Below are 22,316 nucleotides of genomic sequence, written 5' to 3'. Positions count from 1 at the left end.
CGGTGCTAGGGGAGGGAGCTGGCCTGAATTCCAGGCCTCACTACCCTGCCTGGGGAGGGGAACTAAAGGGAGGAGGAGCAAAGAAGAAGGAGAAGGAGAAGGCGGGAAGAGAAGGGTGCACACTCAGAGACACGTACCAACACATTTATACATGCATAAACATACTTGTGCATGCATGTTTTCCTGGGCTTCCACTGGTGTGCACATGGGTACACACATATGGTCACATAGAAGTACACACACCCACACTGACAGACATGCAGGCGCGCACGCGCGCGCGCGCACACACACGCACACACTCTCTCCCCTCCATCTTCCAGAAGGCCTCATTCTACAGCGATAGGACAGGGAGCTCTGAAGACCCCCACAGACCTCCCTTCCTCTGGTGTCCTCCCTGCTCAACTATTTGTTAACTGTGTGACTTCAGTTAATCCCCCTCTCTGACCCTAAATTTACCCCTCTGTAAACTGAAGGGGCTAGCTTAGGTAGTTTGTAAGGTCCCTTCTAGTTCTGAAGCTCTTGAGTTTTAATTCAATTCTCTGATCCTCAGTTTCCTTTTACACAGAAGGGGGATGAGGTTTCCTCCAGAGTTTTTCTACTCAGGCCCTTACCCTGAAACTGCCTGGACTGGGTCCCTTTTCCCTTGTCCCTGGGGTGGGTGCCTGTCTTCCTGCCCCTCGGGTGGATCTCTGTCCCCTTGCCCTGGAGTGGGTCCCTATACTCCAGCTCCTCTCCCACTGGGCTGGGTCCCAGGGACCTGCCAGGCCTCACCTGTGTAGCCAGGGGAACATATGCACTGATAGCCATCCACACGATTGACACAGGATGCCTCATGTTTGCAGGGTCTAGAGGCACACTCATCGATGTCCAGCTCACAACGTGGGCCCTGAAAGCCTGGCACACAGTAGCACAGGAAGCTACCTGGAGCATCCACACAGAGAGCCCCATTCTGGCAGGGGCCTGACATGCACTCATCTATATCTTCCTCACACAGAGGACCAGTCCATCCTGGAGGACAGAGGCAAGCAAAGCCATCTCCTGCTGTAACGCAGGTACCCCCATGATGGCAAGACTGTGCAGTACAATTCCCAAGACAACCCTCCTCCCCACAGTCTGTCCAGCTGCAGTTGGGACCCCAGAAGCTCGGAGGACAGTGGCAGGTGTGGTTCAAAGCCCCTGGGGCTGCATGGCATGTCTGGTTCCCAGGGCAGGCCTGCTCAGAGCAGGCATCATAGAGCTTCTCACAGAGGGTCCCCACGTAGGCCACCGGCTCTGTGGGACAGACACACAGGAAGCCACCACTACTGATGTTGTGGCAGGTGCCCCCATGGGTGCAGGGGTCTGAAGTGCAGCCACTAGAGCCTGCAGAGGAGAGAGAAAACAGTGTTTCAGGGCTGGAAGAGACTTCTGAGGTCACTATGTGCATTGGGAACTGAGGCCTAGCAAGTAAGATGACTCAGGGCTCACAACCAGTTCCCGAAGCCCCTCGTCCTGTTGTCAGATTTTGGCAGCCACACAGGTGGGTCAGGCTCGACCATTCCCACATCCACAGCTAGGCCAAGGAGTTTCCAAACTTAGCACTCCACTCCCTACCCAAACATTTCCACATCTTTATAATCCTTCCCTCCTCTAATCCTTCCTCACCTCCAATCCATCCATCCTTTACACAACTACAAAATTCTGCATTGTTCCACACAGATCTGGTGAGTCCCCCTTGCTGGCAGAATAAAGTTCCACTCTCTCTATCTGGCATTCAAGTTCTCTCATAAGCTGGAGCCACCCTACCTTCTCTACCTAGTCCATGCTCCAAACAAAGCAAAGCCTCAAAGCCATCCTGTGCTTTCCAGACTCTGTCTGGGCTCTCCTTGTTCCTCAGCTTGGAATTCCCTCCTTCCCCTTCTTTGCCTGATGAACCCCTCCCAGGCCTTTAGAGTTCAAATCAAGTACCACCTTCTCCATCACACTATCAAAGGCCCCCCCACCCTGGCCTGTGGCAGCCTTCAGACTCGGCCCTCACAGGAGCATTTTATTCTGCACTTCCCAAATGGATTTAGGGTATCATTACAAATTATTGCTCTCTGCACCTGTGTCTTATTCTTCAATTAGACTACAAGCTGCATGGGGCCAGGATTTAGGCTCCATACTTCCCCACAGCCTAGAAGAGCTTTGCACACCTTGGGGGGCTTCAGGAAGTCTCGGGATCTCTTGCTTTGTAAATGCCAGGGCGTGAGCAGGACAGGGAATATGAATGGGACAAAGTGTGTATATACTTCAGAAAATGCACAGGACAAGGAAGACCTGGGTTTGTCTGCACTCCAGAACTGGGATAGGAGCAGGTGTATCTACACTTCAAATCTGGGTCAGGACAAGGATCATTTAAACCCCACAGCACAAACAGGACCAATTCCATCTAGTGCAAGGCCTACACCTACTCTGGAGCAGGTGAATGAAGGGAAGTAATGTAGTACCAGGACTAAAAGTCGGGAAGACCTGTGTTCAAATCCTGCCTCTGGTTCTCATTAGCCAGGTTGCCTTGACCAAGTCACTTAAAATCTCTGAGCCTCAATTTCTCATCTGTAAAATAGAGATAGTAATGCCTATAATACCACCCTCACAGTACCAGGGTTGTTGTAAGGATAAAATGAAATAGTGCTGTTATCCCTTCCACTTTGAGGGGGTTAGGGGCATTGTACCCCCATGATCTGGAAAATCCACACAAAATTTTTTGGTGCTCCCCTTGTACCAGAGAAAAACTCTGAATCATTATGGTATTAAAAGATACAATATGTTGATATTATATAATACCATACCTATATTTTATTCATTTCCAAGTTTCTAAACTTTTTCTGTGTTGTCTACTGTCCTTCAAGTATTATCTGTGGCTTCTGCAAAACTTCCCCCCGAATTCCCATTGAATTTCTTATGCATAGGTTGCTATGATATATCAAAATGAGATAGGGAAAGTCTAGACGTCTGTGCTCATAAAGGGCTTTGTAAGCCTGAAAGCGCTATAGAAGTGCTAGCTGTTGTTATTATGAGTCCCTGGTGGATTTTGCTCCCGACCCCTGACCCCTGACCCCTGACCACCACCCAGGATGGACTTTGGAGGGGGATCTTTGTAGTCCTGGATGTGGACAGCCTCCCTCCTTCCTCTCTGGACACACCTCCCTCCAGAGTTCCTCCAGGAGCCTCCTATGAGGCCCTGGGAAGGGCACTGAGTGAGGAGAGGCCTCTGACTTGGAAGCTCTGTCTCCTCCCTGAACAGCCCCTGGCCCTCAGGAGAGCAGCAGCAGAGTCCGGACAAAGAGGATCTCCAGTTTCAGAGGGAAATGGAGCTGCCAGTTCTCCCACCTCCACAAAGAGAAATAATAACAATAACTCCAATTTTTCTAGCATTTAAAATATTATGAAGTAATTTTCCCTACCAGAGTCTTATGAAGTAGATAATGCAAAGATAACTCCTGAACACAACTAGGAAGCAGAACCACAACTGGTTCTTAAGATCTGGAGCTTAAAGGACTTCGGAGGCTACCTAGTCCAACTCTTTTATTTTACAGGGGAGTGAACTGAGTCCCAGGGAACTTACACACCACGCCCAAGGTTACTTAAGTTGTGCCAGCAGGATGCTATGAACCCAGATCTTTAGGCTCCAAAGCCAAGCCTCTGTCCCCTGGATCTCCAGAATCAGGACAGCTGAGAGCCTTCCTTCCACCCCCACACAATAAGTCCGTTCTGGGAATGGTTCCCTCTCTGCAATGGGCATAACTTACTTCAGATTTCTCCTTCTTGGGGGTTTGTCCACTTTTGAGTTCCCTACACAGAGAAGTTTTCATCAGTTTCTTGGACAATTATTTGATACTTTACCTGGAAACCAAGATGAATATTAATTTTATCATGTGAGAGCACTAATTGCCAACCCTTTATCAGCACATGGATCTCCATTCTTCTGAATGGCTTGTGTTTGACTGATTGATCTAGGAGAAGCAGGGGCAGTGAGGGTGTGGAAAGAGCAGAGGACTGGAAGACAGGAGACCTGGGTTCTAATTCCAGTTTATGTTAGCTTAGCTATGTGACCTTTGGCAAGTTACTTGATCTTTGTCAGTTTTCCCATCTGTCAAATGGGTTTGATATCCCTTACACTACTGACCTCATAGACCTGGTGTAAGGAAAAAGCTACATAAAGTGTTAAAAGTTATGGAAACAGGACCTGTTCTGATTCTTTCTTTTCCAGCTGTTGCCTCACTGGATACTCATAATACTTCCAAGAGGGAGACAAGACAGGGCTTATTATCCCCATTTGTCAGATAAGGAAACTGAGGCCCAGGAAAGGGAAACGACCTACTCTAGGCTAGTAATTAGACTTGGTTGTAGAGCCCAGGTTTCCTACCTTCCATTCCTGAACTCTTCTCTCCTCTGCTCCAAGACCAACTCCTCCAGACTTCCATCCTGGGACTGTCCTCCCTTCTCCCTTCCTGCCCCCTCCCCCTCTCTGCCCTGAATTCCAGACCCTTGTTTTCTGCCTGAGTGCCTGGCATGAAGGGAGGGAAGAGCTGATGTTGCTGAATTGCTGGGCATCCCACAGAAACTGCTCTTGCCCAGCCCTCAGTCAGAGTCCTGACATCCTAGGAGAGATGGGGCAGCCTTTCCCATAGGCTGGAGGTGAGAGGAGAGGTTTCTGGGATTCCTTTCTAGGGATTAACATTGCTGGAAGCTCAGAGATCTTGGTCCACTTCCCTAGGACCCAGAAAGAGCTCCCAAAGGCTTGAATGGAACCCTGGATGGCTGAGAGTTAGACTCACAGAGTGACCTTTTTTTTAAGGTGGAAGAGACTTTAGAAACCATCTTATTCAAATCTCTTCGTTTTATATAAAACTGAGGTCCAAGAAAGGAAGGCGACTATTCCAAAGTAATAAATTAATTAATGCCCCAGTTGGGACTAGACTCCAAGTCTCCTGAGAGTCCAAATCCAGTGCCCTTTCCTCGGGGGGAGGGGGGGGGGGGGCACATCTTGACTCTCCCTGTCTTGCTTGAATATCTTCAAGGGGCAGAGGGCCCAGCAAGCCTCTGCTCTCTACCCCAGCCCACCAGCTCTCTTCTACTGCCCTGCCCTTCCCCCAGCCAGAGATGTCACCCAGACATTAACCAGAGAGGGCCTGGTCCCTCAGATTTCAAACCCTTAGCACTGGCCCCTCCATAACACCCCTAACTGATAACTTTCTGATGCTTTGCCCACTCGTCACATTCCAACGAGGGTCAGGGGCCAGAGGCCAGGGCCTGGATCATCAACCAAGCTCCATCTCCTACTAATGGAGAGTAAGGGTAGGGGGTAGAGCCCTTGATGTTGGGAAGGAGAAGGAAGGTTGATTGGTCATGTCCTAAAAGGGAAGGAGAGACAGAGAATGACAGGTAATAATGCCCTTACAACCTGACATTTCTACAGCCTTCCCACTTTCCAAAGAGCCTCACATGCATTGAGTATCTAAAGAGATGAGACAATTCTATGGAAAGAATCCCTAAATGGGATCAGGAAACTGCAAGTGAAAAGCCAGCTCCCACCGCTCTTAGCTGTGTGAGCACATGTAAATCACTTAGCCAGTCTGAGCCTCTGCACAACTGAAATGGCACCTCGTAGTAAGGAAAGTTCTTTAGTAAATCTAACGTTCTACATAAATGTGAAGCTGTGTTCTAATACAAGCTCATCTAGCTTCAACAGTTTGTGTCAAACATTCTGTATTCTGGGTCAGAAGGGATCTTAGAACGGAGACTGTTAGAATATATTAAAATTGGAAGGGACTTCAGAGCATAGAGTGTTATAGCTGAAAAGGACCTTAGAACATAAGATAGTAGAAATGAAGAAGGGTCCCTGAGAAGGGACCAGAATGTTAGAGAGGGAAGGGACAATAAAAGAAGCTGGATCTGGAAGGAACCTTAGAATATAGAAGGTTAAAGTTGTAAGGGACCTTAGACAATACCCTGGAAATTATCTAGTACCATCCCAAGTAGTAAATTCCCTTTAAACAACTGAGATGTTAAAGGGTCCCTTCTCAGAATCATGTTTTTAAATGCATAAACTATAATTCACAAAATTACAAAGGAAACCAATGGCATTGAAATACGATTATCAAAATAGTTTTCAGAAAACAAGTCGGGTGCCCTCACTTTGGTCCACTGACTGCTGTTAGAAAGTTTTCCCTTCAAACATTGAGAACTGCCTGTCTGCAGTTTCCCCACCCCCCTGATCTGAGTTCTGGCCTCTGGGGTCAAGTAAAACGAGGGTAATCCCTCTTCCACATGACAGCCTCTCAGATATGTGAAGACAATAATACTGCCCCTCCTCAGTTTTCTCTGCCCTGAACTAAATCTCACCAGTTCTTTCAATAAGTGCATTATCTTAGGGTGTGAAACAACAAAATAGACACCCAACACTTCAGGCTGGGGTTCAGCCCCGTACCCCTATGCTCCCAGTCCCTGGAGGCCCTGGGATAGAGGCCCTAGACAACATTTGCTTCTCCCAGAAACGAAGAGACACTGAGATAAGCTGGCTCTTTGCTTGGACTTCGGAGCCAAGGGCTGAGGAGCCCGTAGGGGGGAGGGTAAGGGAAGAGAGGAAGCATCCCTGGTCGTCGGGGATGGCCAGATTGGGAGGTGGCCTGCTGCTATGGCAACAGATCTGCATGTGCTTACATTAGCAAATCCCTTGTGACCTCCCCACCTCATTCGGCTTGACCTGAGCAGGCCACAGGATTAGCAGAAGGGCCCAACCAGAGCCCCAACCTGTCCCAAAGCCTGAGTGGGGGCGGGGGAGGCCTTGGGGGTCAGAGGGTTTTAAATCTGAGGGGAAGAGATCATCCACTCCACAGTCTGGAGGAAAGCACCTTGGACCTGGAGTCAGGAGACCTGAGTTCTAGTCATCTAATAGCTACATGATCCTGTTAAGCAGGTTGTCTACTCTTAGTTTACTCAGCTGTAAAATAGTATTGATAATACTTGAGTTATAGAGGACTGTTTTGAGGCACAAATGAGATAATGCATGCACAAGTTCTTTGTGAACAAGATATATAAATGCAAGCTATTATTATCTTGTCTACCAAAAGCAAGCTCCTCCTCCTCCTCTCTGAGTCTCAGTTTCCCCACTTGTAAAACAGGGATAACAGTACTTGAGCTATCTAACTCATAGGGTTGTTAGGAGCAAAGGGTGGTAAAACCTTAAAGAAATAGAAATGGGGGTCGTTATCAGCATCTTCTAAACAAGGGCCTTTTGGAGATAATTACTACTGATTGTTTGGTCCTTTTATCATAGGGAATAAATTAAATAAGATAATAAAAAATGCCTAACCCCAGGAATGCAGGTAGTCTTGGTCAGGCCAGCAGAGCACAAGCTGGTGAGAAGAAGCCCATGCCCAATATTAGATGGGTTGGTTTTTAAATCAGCCAGGATCAGGGATGGTGAAAGCAAAGACTGACATACAAAAGTCAGGGAATTTGGGAACTTTAACCCAGAGAAGAGAAAGCTTAGAAGGGGACAGGTTTTCAAGTCTTTGAAGGCTGTCCCATGGAAGAGACTTTTCCTGCTAGGAGCAAAGGGTGGACATTGCAGAGAGGTCTTAGATAAGGGCTCAAAGTAAGGAAAATAATTCCTAACCATTATAGCTTATCTGGAAGTGGGATGGGCTATAGGAGAAAGTAATGAGTTATCCACTCTTGAGGTATACAGGTGGAGGCTGGAGGACCCCTAATCTTCCACCTCGTAGTTTTCCCAGGCTGCCTTCAAGATTCAATACAAATTAATGAAAAATGCTATCCATTTGATGGACTCTGAGTGCAAATGGAAGTATATTTTTTTCACTTTTTTTTTGCTTTCTTGCCTTTTGTGACTAATATGGAAATAACACTTTGCATGATTTCACATGTACAATTGATATATTGAATGCCTTCTCAATGGGTGGGGGAAGGGCTGGACAGAGGCAGAGAATTTGGAACTCTAAATTTTTTTAAATGAATGTTAAAAATAAATGAATTTGTTCCCTTTCTCAAAGAAAAAAGAAATGCAAATATTAAAAAAAAATTTAAAGACTCACAATGGACGCTTCAGGAAAATGTCTTCCCAGTCCTCAGCATAGTTGCTAGTGACTTCCCTATGAGATTAGTTCCTCTCTACTCCATACATATCTTTTATGTACTGAGTTATAACCTTGGTCTCCTCCATTGAAATGTGAGCTCCTTGAGGCAAGGGACTGCTCTTATCTTTCTTTGTATCCCCAGTGTTTAATATGGTGCATGGTCTGTAGGAAATGCTTAATAATTAATGCTTGTTGACTGACTGGCTATATGAAGTCCTTCAAAGTCTCTTCTGAACCTGATATTTTGTGAACTTTTTTGGCCTTAGCCACTCATGGAATTCTCTAAGGCAAGGAACAGATTGTGGTCCATGTCAGTGAAGACAGCATGAAATCAGAGCTCTTTTAAAGTGCTGAATTATAGTAATAATTCCAAATCTATAGCTATTTCCAATTTAAAAAGCACTTTCCCCAAAAAAACTCCATGAGACAAATAGTACTAGTTTTATTATCCACATTTTCCAAACCAAAATTCAGAATAGGAAGTAACTTGCCCATGGCCACACAGCTGTTGAGTATCAATCAGAGCTGGGATTTGAATTCAAGTCTCATGATGCCAAATCCAACACTCTGTCAATCAAACCATACCATCCCTCAAATATATCAGTCAGGAAAGACAAGTTTAATGTAAAACTTCTTTGATATAAAATTTAAAATATGAAATATATTTATCTGGGACCTAGATCTGTGATTTTACCCTCTGAGAAATTCTAGCTATAAACTTTCCACTGACATAGATTGGCAACTAATTTCAAATATTTCTTTTTTTAAAAAAATTTTTATTAATTTTATTTATTTTCGGTGTTCTACAATCACTACTACATAACTTTGATTTTCCCCCCTCCCTCCCTGAGATAACATATAATTTTATATAGGTTCTACACATACATTCCTATTAATGTATTAAATACATTCCTATACACCTACATTTTCACTATAGTCATGCTGTGTAGAAGAATTAAAATGAATGGGAGAAGATCTACAACAAACCAAAACATAATACAAAAGAAAATGATCTGCTACATTCTGCAACTGAATTCCATAGTTCTTTCTTTGGATGTGGAAGGCATTTTGCCTTAAAAGTCCATTGGGAATTTTTTTAAGTCCCTGCATTGCAATGAAGTTCCAAGTCTACCAGAAAAAACTCTCACACACTGTGGTTGTTGCTGTGCACAAAGTTCTCCTGGTTCTGCTCCTTTCACTCAGCATCAGATCATATAAATCACGCTGGATAAAAGTGTGGCGGAAACTAGGCATAGACCAATGCCTGACACCATACACAAGAATAAAGTCCAAATGGGTACGTGATCTAGGTATAAAGACTGATACTATGTACAAATTGGTGGAGCAAGGAATAGTGTATTTATCAGATTTATGGAGAGGGGAAGAATTTTTGACTAAAGAAGAGATAGAAAGCATTATGAAGTACAAGATGGATAATTTTGATTACATTAAACTGGAAAGTTTTTGCACAACCAAACCTAATGCATCCAAGATTTGGAGGGATGCAGAAAACTGGGAAAGAATTTTTATAGCTAGTGTCTGTGATAAAGACCTCATTTCTAAAATACATAGAGAAGTCAGTCAAAAGTACAAGAACACAAGTCATTCTCTAATTGATAAATAGTCAAAGGATATGAATATGTAGTTTTCAGAGGAAGAAATTAAAGTTATCTATAGTCATATGAAAAAATGCTCTAAATCACTACTGATTAGAGAGATGCAAATCAAAACAACTCTGAGGTACCACATCGCACCGGTCAGATTGGCTAACATGACAGAGCAGGACGATGATAAATGCTGGCGAGGATGTGGGAGAGTTGGAATGCTAATTCATTGTTGGTAGAGCTGTGAGCTGATCCAACCATTCTGGAGAGCAATTTGGAACTATGCCCAAAGGGCTACAAAAATCTGCATACCCTTTGACCCAGCAATATCTCTTCTAGGACTATATCCCCAAGAGATCATAAAAATGGGAAAGGGTCCCACATGTACAAAAATATTTATAGCAGCATTCTTTGTGGTGGTCAAAAACTGGAAATCAAGGGGATGCCCATCAATTGGAGAATGGCTGAATAAATTGTGGTATACGAATGTAATGGAATATTATTGTGCTATAAGAAATGATGAACAGGAAGACTTCAGAGAGGCCTGGAAAGAATTTCAAATATTTCTTGAGATATCTGAGTGATTAAGTTTCTTGTCAAGGGTTATATGGCCAGTATGTGATAGGGGTAGGATTTGAACAAGGCCATAGAATCATAGATTTAAAGATTTAAAATTAGAAAGGACCTTAGAGGTTTGTTGACAATCCTTTATTTTGCAGATGAGGAAATGGAGACCCAGTGAGCTTAATTGTCTTGTCAGAGTCACACAGTCAAGTGTCTGAGGCAGGATTGGAACCCAGGTCTTCCTAATTCCAAAGTCTGGTGTTTCTAACATCTATGAGTATGAAATAGTCAGTTCTTCAAAATGTTAAAATTAGTAGTCCAAGAACATTAAAAAGAACAGTATATATGAGTGCAACAATGTAAAAGGAAAAAACAACTAAAAGAATTCAAATCAAGGTTGCAAAATTACAAAGTATGAAAGTGGCGTCTAAGAAAAGATATGAGACAAACAGAGGTTAGGTAATTTGCTCAGGGTCACACAGTTAGTGTCTGAGGCTGGACTTGAACTCAGTGTATCCTGTCTGCGGGCCAGTGTTCTATCCACTGAGCATCCAGCTAACCAATGGAGTGTTACTGTGTCTTAAAAAAACAACGGATAAAAAGAATTCAGAGAAACTTGGAAAGACTTCTGTGAACTGAATCTGCATGAAGTGAAGCAAGCCAGAACAATTTGTAGGATGACCACAATACTGTAAAGGAAAACAACAGTTAAACACTGAGAACTGAATGAGGCAGTGAGAAAGTTGTGGCTTCAGAAGACTAAGGATAAAGCAAGCCTCCTCCTTCCTGTTAATAAGAAGGGGGTGGGGGATGGGGGGATGGACTAGAAGTCACAACGAGGTGCAGTGGTAGATTTTATTTTATTTTTTTGCTCACCTATACTAATTTGTTTCCGGGGAAGGTTCTATGTATGAAAGGGAATTAGGGCTAGATAGTGGAAAGTGCTAGTGACAGAAAAAAGAGCATCCATGAATTAAAAAAAAAAAAAAAAGGTTGACAACACCTGGCTTGATCCAAGCAAGCACCTGAGAAGGAAAATGAAGCACAGATAGTGAAACTGATTTGCCCAACTTCACACGTTAGTAGCAGAGCCTTTGGCTTCTGCCTTGCCTGATGCTCTTTCTATGCTGGAATTACAGTATCTCCACCCTCTGCTCCTTTATCCACCTAGAATCTCCTTAAGCAATAGTTCACACCCCATCTGATTTACGCAGGACTTACTCATCCATTGACTGTTTCAGACTTTCCAAAGGACCTCTCTATGGAGGACAATTCTGATCATTTCCCCCTTTCCCTCAGTGAGTAAACTGAAGTTAAGTGACTTAGGAAACAGAGCTACCACAATTTGGGAGTCAGTGCTTCTGTTGTCTCCAGTCAAACCATTTTGTCTCCCACTGCAAGAGATTACGAGGTCCAGGTACTAAAATCCTCTGTTCATAGGAAGGTCAACCCATAAAGCCCATCCCACTTTCAAAGCTCCTGATCATCACTCACTACAGCAGTGGACATAGCACTGGGCCTGGAGATAGACGGAACTGAGTTCAAATCCAGCCTCAGACACTTATCATCTAGTTGTGTATCCATGAGCAAGTCACTTACCCTCTGTCAACCTGTTTCCTCAACTGTAAAAATAGGGATAAGAAAAGCACCTACCTCCCAGGGTTGTTGTGAGCATAAAATGAGATAATGCTCGTAAGTATTTAGTAAGTGCTATATCGAGTGCACAGTGCTTGCACAAAGTAGGTGCTTAATAAATGTTTGCTTCCTTTCTTCTTTCAAAACCTTACTTCATGCAATTTTCATACATTTTCTCCTATAGATTTTCTGTAGAAGACTCACCCATGAAGAGTTCTCTCTTTCTCTGTCTCTGTGTCTCTGTCTCTCTCTCTGTCTGTCTCTGTCTCTCTTTCTCTCTGTCTCTCTGTCTCTCTCTCAACTTTTTAAAGGTACCAGCCAAATATCTGAGTTCCCATCTGTTCTGTTTCTAATGATACAAGGTCACCTCTTTCAAATGCCTATCATACATGCCTTCAATGAGGCAACAGGATACAGTAGAAAAGCAGCTGACTGAAGTCAAAGAACTTGGGTTCAGATCCCACCTTTGACCCCTTACTACCTGTGTGATCTTGGGCAAATGACTTAATCTCTTTGGGCCTCAGTTTCTTCATCTGTAAAAAGAGGGGGTTGGACTAGATTGCCTCTGAGGTCCCCTCCAGCTCTAAATCTGTAATCCTTTATATTAAAGCCTAGGTCATAATTGGTAATAGACAGTAGCTTCCTACTCAGCCTATTTGTACACAGTTTGCACACAGATCTAAGAAGCTGTGTTATCTAGTTTCCAAGCTTGAATGAAGTTAGAAGAGAAGCAGAGGGGACTGCTCCCTCATAATGTCACTGAGTCAAGTTGCTATACAGAATTATAGGCCTAGAGCTAGGAGGGACCTCAGGGGTCATCTAGTCCAATCCTCTCATTTCACAAATAAATAAACTGAGGTCCATTGAGGTTAAGTGATCTGTTCAAGGTCACATAAGAAGTAAGCAGTCAAAAGAGGTATTTGAACACAGTACCTCCAGAGACAGTTTATTATAATTATCACCAGTGGTTATCATTACCAGGGAGCAACTAGGTAGCACAGTGGATACAGTGCCAGTCCTGAAGTCTGGAAGTCTCATCTTCCTGAGTTCAGATCTGACCTCAGACACTAACTGCGTAATGGAAGTCACTTAACTCTGTTTGTCTTAGTTTCCTCATCTGTAAAAGGAGCCGAAGAAGGAAATGGCAAACCACTCCAGTATCTTTGCCAAGGAAACACCAAATGGGGTCACGAAGAGTTGGACATGACTGAAAACAACTGAACAACAATCATTACCAGTGCTGCAGGCACAGAGAGGCCCACAGAGGCAGGAAATAGTGAAATTTGATAGATTCCAAGAGATTCCTTCAAAGAAGGTACTATTTCATTTTGGACTCTATATTCCCAGCATGGTGCCTAGCACTTAATAAATGCTTGTTGATGTACTGACTGAAGAAGACACAGGATATTTTGCATGAGGGTAAGTGGGACTAGTCTATTCTGAGGAATCAGTGTGGTACAGAGAGGGGAAAAAGTACTGATTCTAAAGTCAGAAGTCGGGGTACAAACTGGATGCATCTTGGTCAAATCAATCCCCTCTCTGAGTCTCAGTTTCCCCCTCTGCAAAATGGGATTATATATGTATTTTTTAATATTTTTTTTGCTCTCCCTACTTCACAGGAAGGTCATGAGGAAAGCCCTTGGTAAACCTAGATGTGTGAGCTACCATTACAATCCAGTACAATCATTAAGATTGAGTTTGATTGCCCTCAGTCATCAAGGAAAAGGTAGAAGCAATTCAGTAGGCAGCCTGATGCCACAGTGCCAACATGGATTCAAATCCTGCCTCAGGCATTTTCTAGCTGTGTGACCCTGCGGGCTAGTTATTTAACACTGAATCTGACTGAGTAGTGTCCAGTGGAGACCACTGGGAGTTGGCCCACTGGGAGCAACAGGATGACATTACTAGAAGACATCAGTGGCCTTCAGCACTGGAGATGTGGCTGGAGGTGCATTCTTAGCAGCCACAGCTACTGCAGACCCAGAAAATAAACTTCTCAGCATCAAAGTCCTTGGCACTCTCAGTAGTTCAACATCAGAGACGGACATAATTTTATCAGTGGAAATGACATTAGAGATGAAGCATTATCACCTGCTTTGCTGCTGCATCCTAAGGACCATGAGACTTTTGCCTCTGACTCAAAACTGAAACTTCCTATAGATGTCTTCTCCCCACTGACAATTAGAGCTCACCGACACCAGGGAAGGTCTATTCCCCCCTTCTGTTCTCATTCCCTACACTTAACACAGTGTTTTGCATATAGTAAGCACTTTTTATTAATAGTAAACTTTTCATTAATTCAGCTCAGTTTCCTTATCTGTAAAATAAGGAAAATAATAACATCGACCTCATAGGGTTTTTATGAGGCTCAAACGTGGTCACATATCTGCGATGATTTGTTAAGTAATCTACATAGACACACAGAATCCCTTCCATCTCTAAATACAGGCTCCCATTGCCCCCAGAATCTTATCTACTTCCCCATGTCTATTCAGGTAGGCTCTCCTAACTGCCTTCTCTAACCTCTCAGTCTGGCATCCTCCTTCCCTACTTTCTCACCCCAGGAGCCTGAGATTGGGGATTGAAAATGAAAGGACCTCATGTCCCATTGTGTAATGGCATCCTCCCCTGGTCTGGCAGATTTACAGAAATACTCTGGACTTCTCCATGGAAACCGTTCAGGCCTCTATGGTGAGTATGAGGGAGGAGGAAGGAGTCTGCAAGGGAAGGGGGCTCAGAAACTGGATGGCTCTAATTTAGGGATACATGCCCTGGGTCATATCAATAAGATCCTGGAAAACCTACCATAACAGGACTGAAATCAATTGATCTATCCACAAGGTTCAGAACCTACCCCAGTGTCAATATCCCTCACCTCCCATGATCAGAGAGAGAAAGACACACACACACACACACACACACACACACACACACACACACACACACACACAACCTCCAAATTCAGCTTCCCAGCTCAACCTGAAATCTAATTCTAGTGATGTCATTTGCTAAGTAGTACAGTGAATAGCTCACAGGACCTGGAGTCAGGAAGACTCATCTTCAGGAATTCAGATCCAGCCTCAGACACTTACTAGCTGTGTGACCCTGGGCAAGTCACTTAACCCTGTTTATCTCAGTTTTTTCATCTGTAAAATGAGCTGGAGAAGGAAATGGCAAACCACTCCAGCATCTTTGTCAAGAAAATGTTAAATGGTGTCCCAAAGAGCTGGACACAACTGAAACAAATGAATAACCACAATATGTATATGTATATACCTGCATGTATGAGTACATGTGCCTTGAGACAGTGTGTGCTTATATGTATGTATAGCTGTCTGAGCATGTAAACGATTATGTGAAACATGACTGTTTTAGTGTGTCCATGAATGCATGTTGACATAAATGTTTATCCATGGATGTGACTTTGTTTATGTGATTATATCTATGTGTGTGATGGTACATATCATGGGGAAGTGTAAATGTGGGTGTGTAGATATCTACATACAGGTATGTATATGGCTATGTGAATGAGAATGTAGAAATGTTACTGTCTCACTCATGACAGTTAGCATGAACCTGTATCTCTGTGACCGTGTCCTGTGTATATGATAGTGAGACCCTTACATTTAAATAGTTCTTCTTGCTTTTTGCAGTGCTGCACTGATATTTACAAAGTATGTCTAAGATGTTTATATTTGCAAGTATATGTCATGGGGACAGACTTGTCTCTGAGAGGTCCCCAGGTCCTCTATGACCTAGGGACCAGAGTTGGAAGGGAGCCCAGAACACAAATTTATGCCCTGAATGACTTTTAGCAGAAGTGAAAAAGGCCCTTTAGACCGCAACTCTCAACTCTTAATCCCTCAGGAACCTCAGAGATGGGCTGGAACCAGTTCAGGTCATACTATTAGCCCAGAGACCTGAGTTTCCACAACTTCTCCCTCAGCCTTCCATCCAGCTTTCTGGCATGTACTCCCCACTCCTTTTCACCAATGATGGAAGGTCGAGGGGAGGGGAGGGAGGAGGGATGGTTAGGGACCAACTAACAGTGGTTTCCAGCTTGGCAGTTGTAGCCATAGTGATCCAAACAAAAGCTACTAAAGGCCTGGGCCTCCCTGGTTTTCCCTCTTCAGGGAAGAGAAATTCCAGGCCCCAGGAGCCAGCTCACCAGACAAAAGGGGGAAGGGGAGGAGGGGAGTCCACTTTGCTTCAAAGTTTGAATGCTTTTCTGAAGAGAAAAGAGGCCCTTAATGGACAGGGGCCTTGTCAAGGGGCTCCAATCAATCTCCAGACCTAGATGGGGGATAGGAAGGACAAAGATAGTCTGCACTGGGGGGAGTTAGGGGAGGGAAGGATTGAGTGCCTAGGATAGTGTGTACGACTCTATGTGTGAAACTATGTTGGAGTGTGTGTATGACATAATACATATGTCTGTGTGATGGTGTATAGGCACTTATGACAGAGTATGTGACTACCACTATGTGACTGTGTATAAGTGTGTGGTTGCATGCTAGAGAGTTCCCTTTAGGACCTCCACAATATTTCTGAGTGCCCACCCCACCTCCCAGGACACACATAGCTTCCCAAGACGATACACACCCTCTCATACACAGCTTCATCCTCATCCTGGGACACTTTCCTACCCTAGAGTTCTTCCAAGGTTCCCATCTTTCCCTTTCCAATACTGGGGGAAAGAAAGGAAAAGATGTTTTCTCTTTCCATTTTTCCAGTGGAGCCCAAAAGACTCAGCACACAACACCCCACGACTTACTTTATGCCACATATCTCACAACTCACAACAGCTTCCAAGTAACACCCTCAGAGAACACCCAGCAGTTCACAGCTACATACACCAAAACTAATACCCCTCCCCACTCTACTCCAACCTATCCATACACATACACGTTGAAGAGTGATGTACTGAAAGAGACACTGGACTTGCAGATCAGGAAGACTTTTGTTCAAATCCCACCTCAGACACCTTAGCAATGTGATCCTAGGTAAATCTCTTAATCTCTGTGCCTCAGTTTCTGCAACTGTAAAATGAGGAAGTTGAATTAAATGGCCTCTGAGGTCCTTATTGCACATGAAGCCCACAACTCACCCCCACTATACAACATCTCACAATTCACATCTACAAGTACCACTCCAGCTTATACCACATGTAGCCCCCCAGGTCAGATAACCAAAATCACCACATGCCCCACCATCTGGGTTGCCCCACAACTCATGCTCAAATTCAGTATCTCCTAGAGGATCTGGTACGCCCCACTCAAAGCAGCACACAACCCTCACCCCTCATATATATCTCTCTCTATCTCTACATCACATACATCTACTCACAACTCCCTCACCGCCCCTCTCCGCCCTCCCCACATCCACACAGGACAATTCAGTTCACACCTGTACACAGAATAGTCTCAAAGGGCACTTAACCGCGTCCCTCTTCCCTATTCCCAGCGCACAGCTAACATTTCCAGCAAGGCGTAGACTCACCCCACAACGCAACAGCTACTCAGGTAATAAGGGTGGGGGGCAGCCCTCCATCCTACTCCTTCCCCTGCCCCCCAAGGGACCCAGGCTCCAATGGGCTCCCCTCTTCCGCCTCCGCGGGTGCCCCCAGTAGAGGGTCGGTGCCCTCACTGGGAACCAGTCTGGACGCCCCTTCTCTACCCCCCTGTTCTCCAGCTCGGAAAGCCGCAACTCACCCGAGGGTTCCCGCGACGGCTCCTGGGGCAGAGTCTGGGACAGCGACAGGGGCAGTGACAGGGGCAGGGGCGACAGAAAGAGCAGCAGCAGGAGAAGGGAGCGGGAGCGGCGAGCAGAGAGCTCCAGCTCCATCACCTGGCTGCGCTGGGGCGCTGGGGCGCTGGGGCTGGGGGCTGCTCCTGCCGGCTGGCGGGGCCCCGCATGGTTTGGGCTCCCGGTCCCTTGTCCCTTCCCCCTCGCTGCCTTCCCTCCCTCTCCTCGTCCTTCTTATCCCCTCCCCCCTCCTTTCCCCCTTCCCCTCCCTTCCTCTCCTGTCCTACCCTCACCCCCCTCCCCGCCCCTTTCAGGGAATAGACCGGCACTAATTCGGTGGACGTTGTCCCAGCCCCTCCGCCGCTAAACCCTCGGTGGTGGGAGGAGAGGGGAAAGCTAGAGACCCAGGCCAGCCCAGGCTCTGGGGGAGGGGAAGGGGAAGAGCATCAGGAGACGGTGGGGGTGTGCACGGGAAGGCTTTCCCCAAATCTCTAGACTCTTAGGGACAACCTTCTAAGGCAGGTGGGGAGGGAGCCCAGGTAAAGCAGCACCCTTCCCACTCCCCAAACAGGCCTCCCAAGGGAGAGAGGCTGCCTTCTCCCTCCCTCTGAAACCCCTACTCCGGGACCCCAAGCTCTGCCTGTGTCTTCTATCTGTCTCTAGATGAAGGCTTAAGTCTGAATATTAAACCTGCAAGTCACTGTCTCTCCATTCCTCAGTTCAGGACCCTGCTTCAATTCAATTCCTTCCAGGCCAGCATTTATTTATTAACGGTTCCTACAGAGTCAGGCTTGGGCTTGGCCCAGCCACAGAGACATGGCCTACCCCAAGCACAAAATCTTGTGGAAGGATTATAGGATTGAGAGTAAGAAGGACCCTTAGAAAACACTTAGAACAGAGGTTCTTAAAACCCTTTTTTGTCACAGACCCCTTTCTGAGTCCGGCCAAGCCTAGGGACCCATTCTCAGAATAGCGTATGTGATTTTCAATTCAAAATGAAAGGAAATGCTTATTTTCATTTCAAGATGAAAATGTAATTTTTTTTCCTATTGGTGTTTAACAGCTACCCTGAAATCTATCCATGGGGTCTGTGGACTTCAGGTTAAGAACCCTTGATCTAATGTTACCCCCTCATCTTATGTAGAAGGAAACAGGCCCAGAAATATGGCTACAAGGAACTGCTGAACCAAAATAGTCTGTGTATACCTAGGTGGAGAGCTACCAGTCAAATGCTATGACATGTCCGAGGAAGGAAATATTCCCTACTAGAGAAAATTCACAGGTAGAAAAAGAAAACACCCATGGAATGAAGTTAGAAGGGACTTTAGAATTCACCTAATTTAACCTCCCTCTCCCTTCCAGAATCCTTCCCCTACACACACACACACACACACACACACACACACACACACACACACACACACACACACACACACAAACACTTTTATGGAGGAGGAAACTGATGCCCAGAACAAGGAAAAGATTTGTCCAAGGTCACACAGATTCTAAGTGACCAAGCTGGGACTTAAACCTAGAGACCATCTTCTTACTCTAGAAGCAGTGTTCTTTAGCCTATACCAAGAAGGGGCCTGGGAGCAGGGGGGCCTTGAAGAATGGGAGGTGGGGAGAGTGGAGCAAGATGCCAGAGACTCAGAGGCAGGCAAGTGTATAAGGTGGCCACCCACACTGCCACAAGCTGCCTTACATCCTTAGTTCTTTCCTCATGGTATGCCTCTTCAACTAGACTAGTTGCTCCTGGAACCCTGTTTCTAACCTCTGTTCCCCTCCCCCAAAGTAGTTCTGAATGAAAGCAAGAAAGGGAATGGGAGGGCATATACCAGCCTTTAGAGATGCTGCTTGTAGAAGATAGTGAGCCTCAGGTTTTAGGATTGTAGGGGTGTGGTGGGGAGGGGTGTCCAGGAGCTGAAATGCCAGAGACAAAAAGGGCCAGGGTGCTAACCGTCTCTTCTGACCCCAATCCTAGGGCAAGGGCATATTCTGAGGGCAAAGGGAGGATTCCAATGATGTAGAAAGCACTAACTAGAATGTTAGAGCACCTGGCTTCAAATCCAGCTTTTGATACTACTTGTAGAACAAAGGAAAACTGAGCCTCAGTTTTACTCATCTGAAAAATGAGGGAGTTGGACAAAATTGCCTCTGAGGTCTGTTCCAGTTTTAGAGGCAATGATCCTATGATCTTTCCTAGATTAGAAAGACCAACTGGCCTAATCAAAAACTTTCTAGGCTTAGAGGCGGAGGACTCAGATTCTAATTCTGGCTCTGCCACTGATTCAGTAAGCAGTAGTGTAAATCTCCTTATTTGTAAAATGAGGATAATAGTAGTTGTATTATCTGTTTCACAGGGCATGTTGGGAAACTTATTTCAACAGACAGTTATAAGGATCTATTGTATGCAGAACACTATGCTATACTAGGCTAAACTTGGGAAATACCAGGTTTAAATAAGACTGACCCCCTGGAGCTCCCAATTTAGCAGAGGATACTTCACAAACACAGATAATTGTACCATAGCACTTCAAGCTCCTTAATTTCATTTGTGTCTGAAGATCAGCAGTCCTCTAGAACTCAGCTGGTGGTCTTCCAGACTATGTGATCAGAAAAATTCATCCCCTGCCTCCAGTGCAGGAGAAAATGAGCCTCAGACAACAGTCTGTCTCACCCAATCATACCTGAATCCTTTCCCAGGTTGGTAGCATCTGCTGGATGGAGTTTGTCCTCCAATAGCATGGCCTCTGAGGGCCCGAGGTACGTGACCTTCAAGCCCTGATGAGGAATGAAACACTTTCGTGAAATACAATACCATATGAAATTAAAGGTGTTTCTCTTCTGGAGAAAAGAAGGGAGGAGCGGGTGTATGTAAGTAGGCAGACAGGATAAGCTCTTGTGTGGAGTAGGGATTAGGCTTGCTCTGTTTGACCTTAAAAGATAGAAGAAGGAACAATGAATGGGTGCAGCAGAGAGGGAAATTTAGATATGGTATCAAGAAAAACTGCTAACCTTTAGAGGTGTTCGAAAGTGGAGTGGGCTTACCTTGGAAGGGAAGGAAGAGAGGGAATGAGGCGGGGGTAGGGGTGGGGGCCAGAAAGGAGGGTTTCCCATCAGTGGAATTCTTTAAGAAATGAGTAGATGAACATTTGTCCTATATTTTGTCAAGGACATTGTTGTCTAGATATGGTTTGGATCAGAGGATCTCTATTTTATTTTTGTATTCCCAGTTCAGTGCCTTACACATAGGGAGAGGGATTACCTTTGTGATGTCTCTAGATGGGGAACTGCTAGGTTACAAACTCCTTTACCAAGGCTGCTTAACCTCTTCTCTTTGCCTTACAGTCTTGGAGAGCTGTCCAGGACACCAGGATGTTAAATGGTTTGTCTAGGGTCATACCCAGCATATGTTGGAGGAGGTACTCTGAGGCCAGCAATCTCATCACCAGGTCACTGATGTCTCTATCTTGGACATAGTAGCTACTTAATAAATGCTTGTTGAATTGAATTCAATTGAATTAAATTGAGATCCTTGGCAGAAGTGATGCAATTTTGAAACACTGAAGGATAGATTCTCAAATTATCCAGAAAAGGAGAAGATACCAAAAGTCTGGGAGTGGGGTGGAGTGAATCATGGGCTATGATCTGTCGACTTTCAAGAAAAAGAGAGAGACCACTACATCTAGTGCACTTCATACTTCTTTTGCATGTCTATAAGAGAATCATTTTCTTCTCTAGATGCTCTCAATGTGCTTCCTAGAAAGGAGTCTCCAGAACAGAAGACAATGCAAAGGACAGAAAGAGACAAGCGTCTATTTCTGCTTCTTTATGCCTGGAAGCTATACCTCTCTTAATGCCACCCCCTCATAGCTAATTAGCCTACTTAGGGCGTAGGGAAGGGGGAAAGTATTTATTAAGACCTACTATGTGCCAGGCACTGTGCTAAGTGCTTTGCAAATATTATCTAATATTTTACAAATATTATTATAAGTATTAGCCACTTATCTCATTTTTTACTCCTATTGAGTTTACAGACCACTAAAACATGTATCTTTTTAAGACAAACTCTTATCCAACCATACTTCCCTTGTCTTGTCCTTGTGAAGTTAATTTTTAAAAAAATAAAAATGCAACTGCATTTATCCCATTAAATTTCATTTTCAGATCAATGTTCTGGTACATCAGGATCTTTTTAGAGTCTGATTTTGTCGGATCTGATTTGATCATTCTAACACATTCTAAGTGTGTTAGCTATTTAAGTTCAACAATGTGTAGTTGCTTCACAGGGTTATTGTAGGCAACTAGGAAGGATTTTTGCAAACAATATTCTCCAGCAGGCCACACCTTCCCAAGCACGCAACTGATCCAACATTGCACAACCTCCGAAGTGAAACTCACAACTACAGAAACTACTCCACAATAAAAAACTAATAGATGAAGAACGATTATTATCCTTACTATGATATGCATTTGGATGGATGGTCCATTAGTGCATACATTTGGGGGCATGCATTGCTGACAGAAAACAAGCTGGGGTAGGTCTAGAATTACATAGTTGGAAGAGAGAACAGACAGCCTGGAATACATATGGGAAACAGTGTAGCATTTTCAACTATCCCAACTTGCTCCTTGAAACAAAAATCCA

At 44.8% G+C, this 22,316-nt stretch overlaps 1 protein-coding gene and 1 long non-coding RNA gene across 2 annotated transcripts in view; one reads left to right on the top strand and one right to left on the bottom strand.

Moving 5' to 3' along the window:
* CRB2 (crumbs cell polarity complex component 2) overlaps window positions 1-17,886 on the bottom strand; it is a 44,490-nt gene extending 26,604 nt beyond the window's left edge. Inside the window, exons 1-2 of the mRNA XM_072631870.1 lie at window positions 17,632-17,886; window positions 772-1,362 (exon numbers count right to left, since the gene is read on the bottom strand). Of these exons, the coding sequence (XP_072487971.1) occupies window positions 772-1,362; window positions 17,632-17,764 (724 nt within the window). The 5' untranslated portion in view covers window positions 17,765-17,886. The remainder of the gene's footprint in view (window positions 1-771; window positions 1,363-17,631) is intronic.
* LOC140519138 (uncharacterized) lies at window positions 17,186-21,179 on the top strand. The gene is made up of 3 exons (XR_011972104.1): window positions 17,186-17,442; window positions 20,372-20,431; window positions 21,017-21,179. It is a non-coding gene; the product is annotated as an uncharacterized lncRNA (long non-coding RNA).
* The last annotated feature ends 1,137 nt before the right edge of the window (window positions 21,180-22,316 follow it).

Source organism: Notamacropus eugenii, chromosome 1 (assembly GCF_028372415.1).
Source record: "Notamacropus eugenii isolate mMacEug1 chromosome 1, mMacEug1.pri_v2, whole genome shotgun sequence".
Lineage (NCBI taxonomy): Eukaryota > Metazoa > Chordata > Mammalia > Diprotodontia > Macropodidae > Notamacropus > Notamacropus eugenii.
Note: the sequence above shows the minus strand (reverse complement) of the source record. Positions and strands in the feature narration are given on the sequence as shown.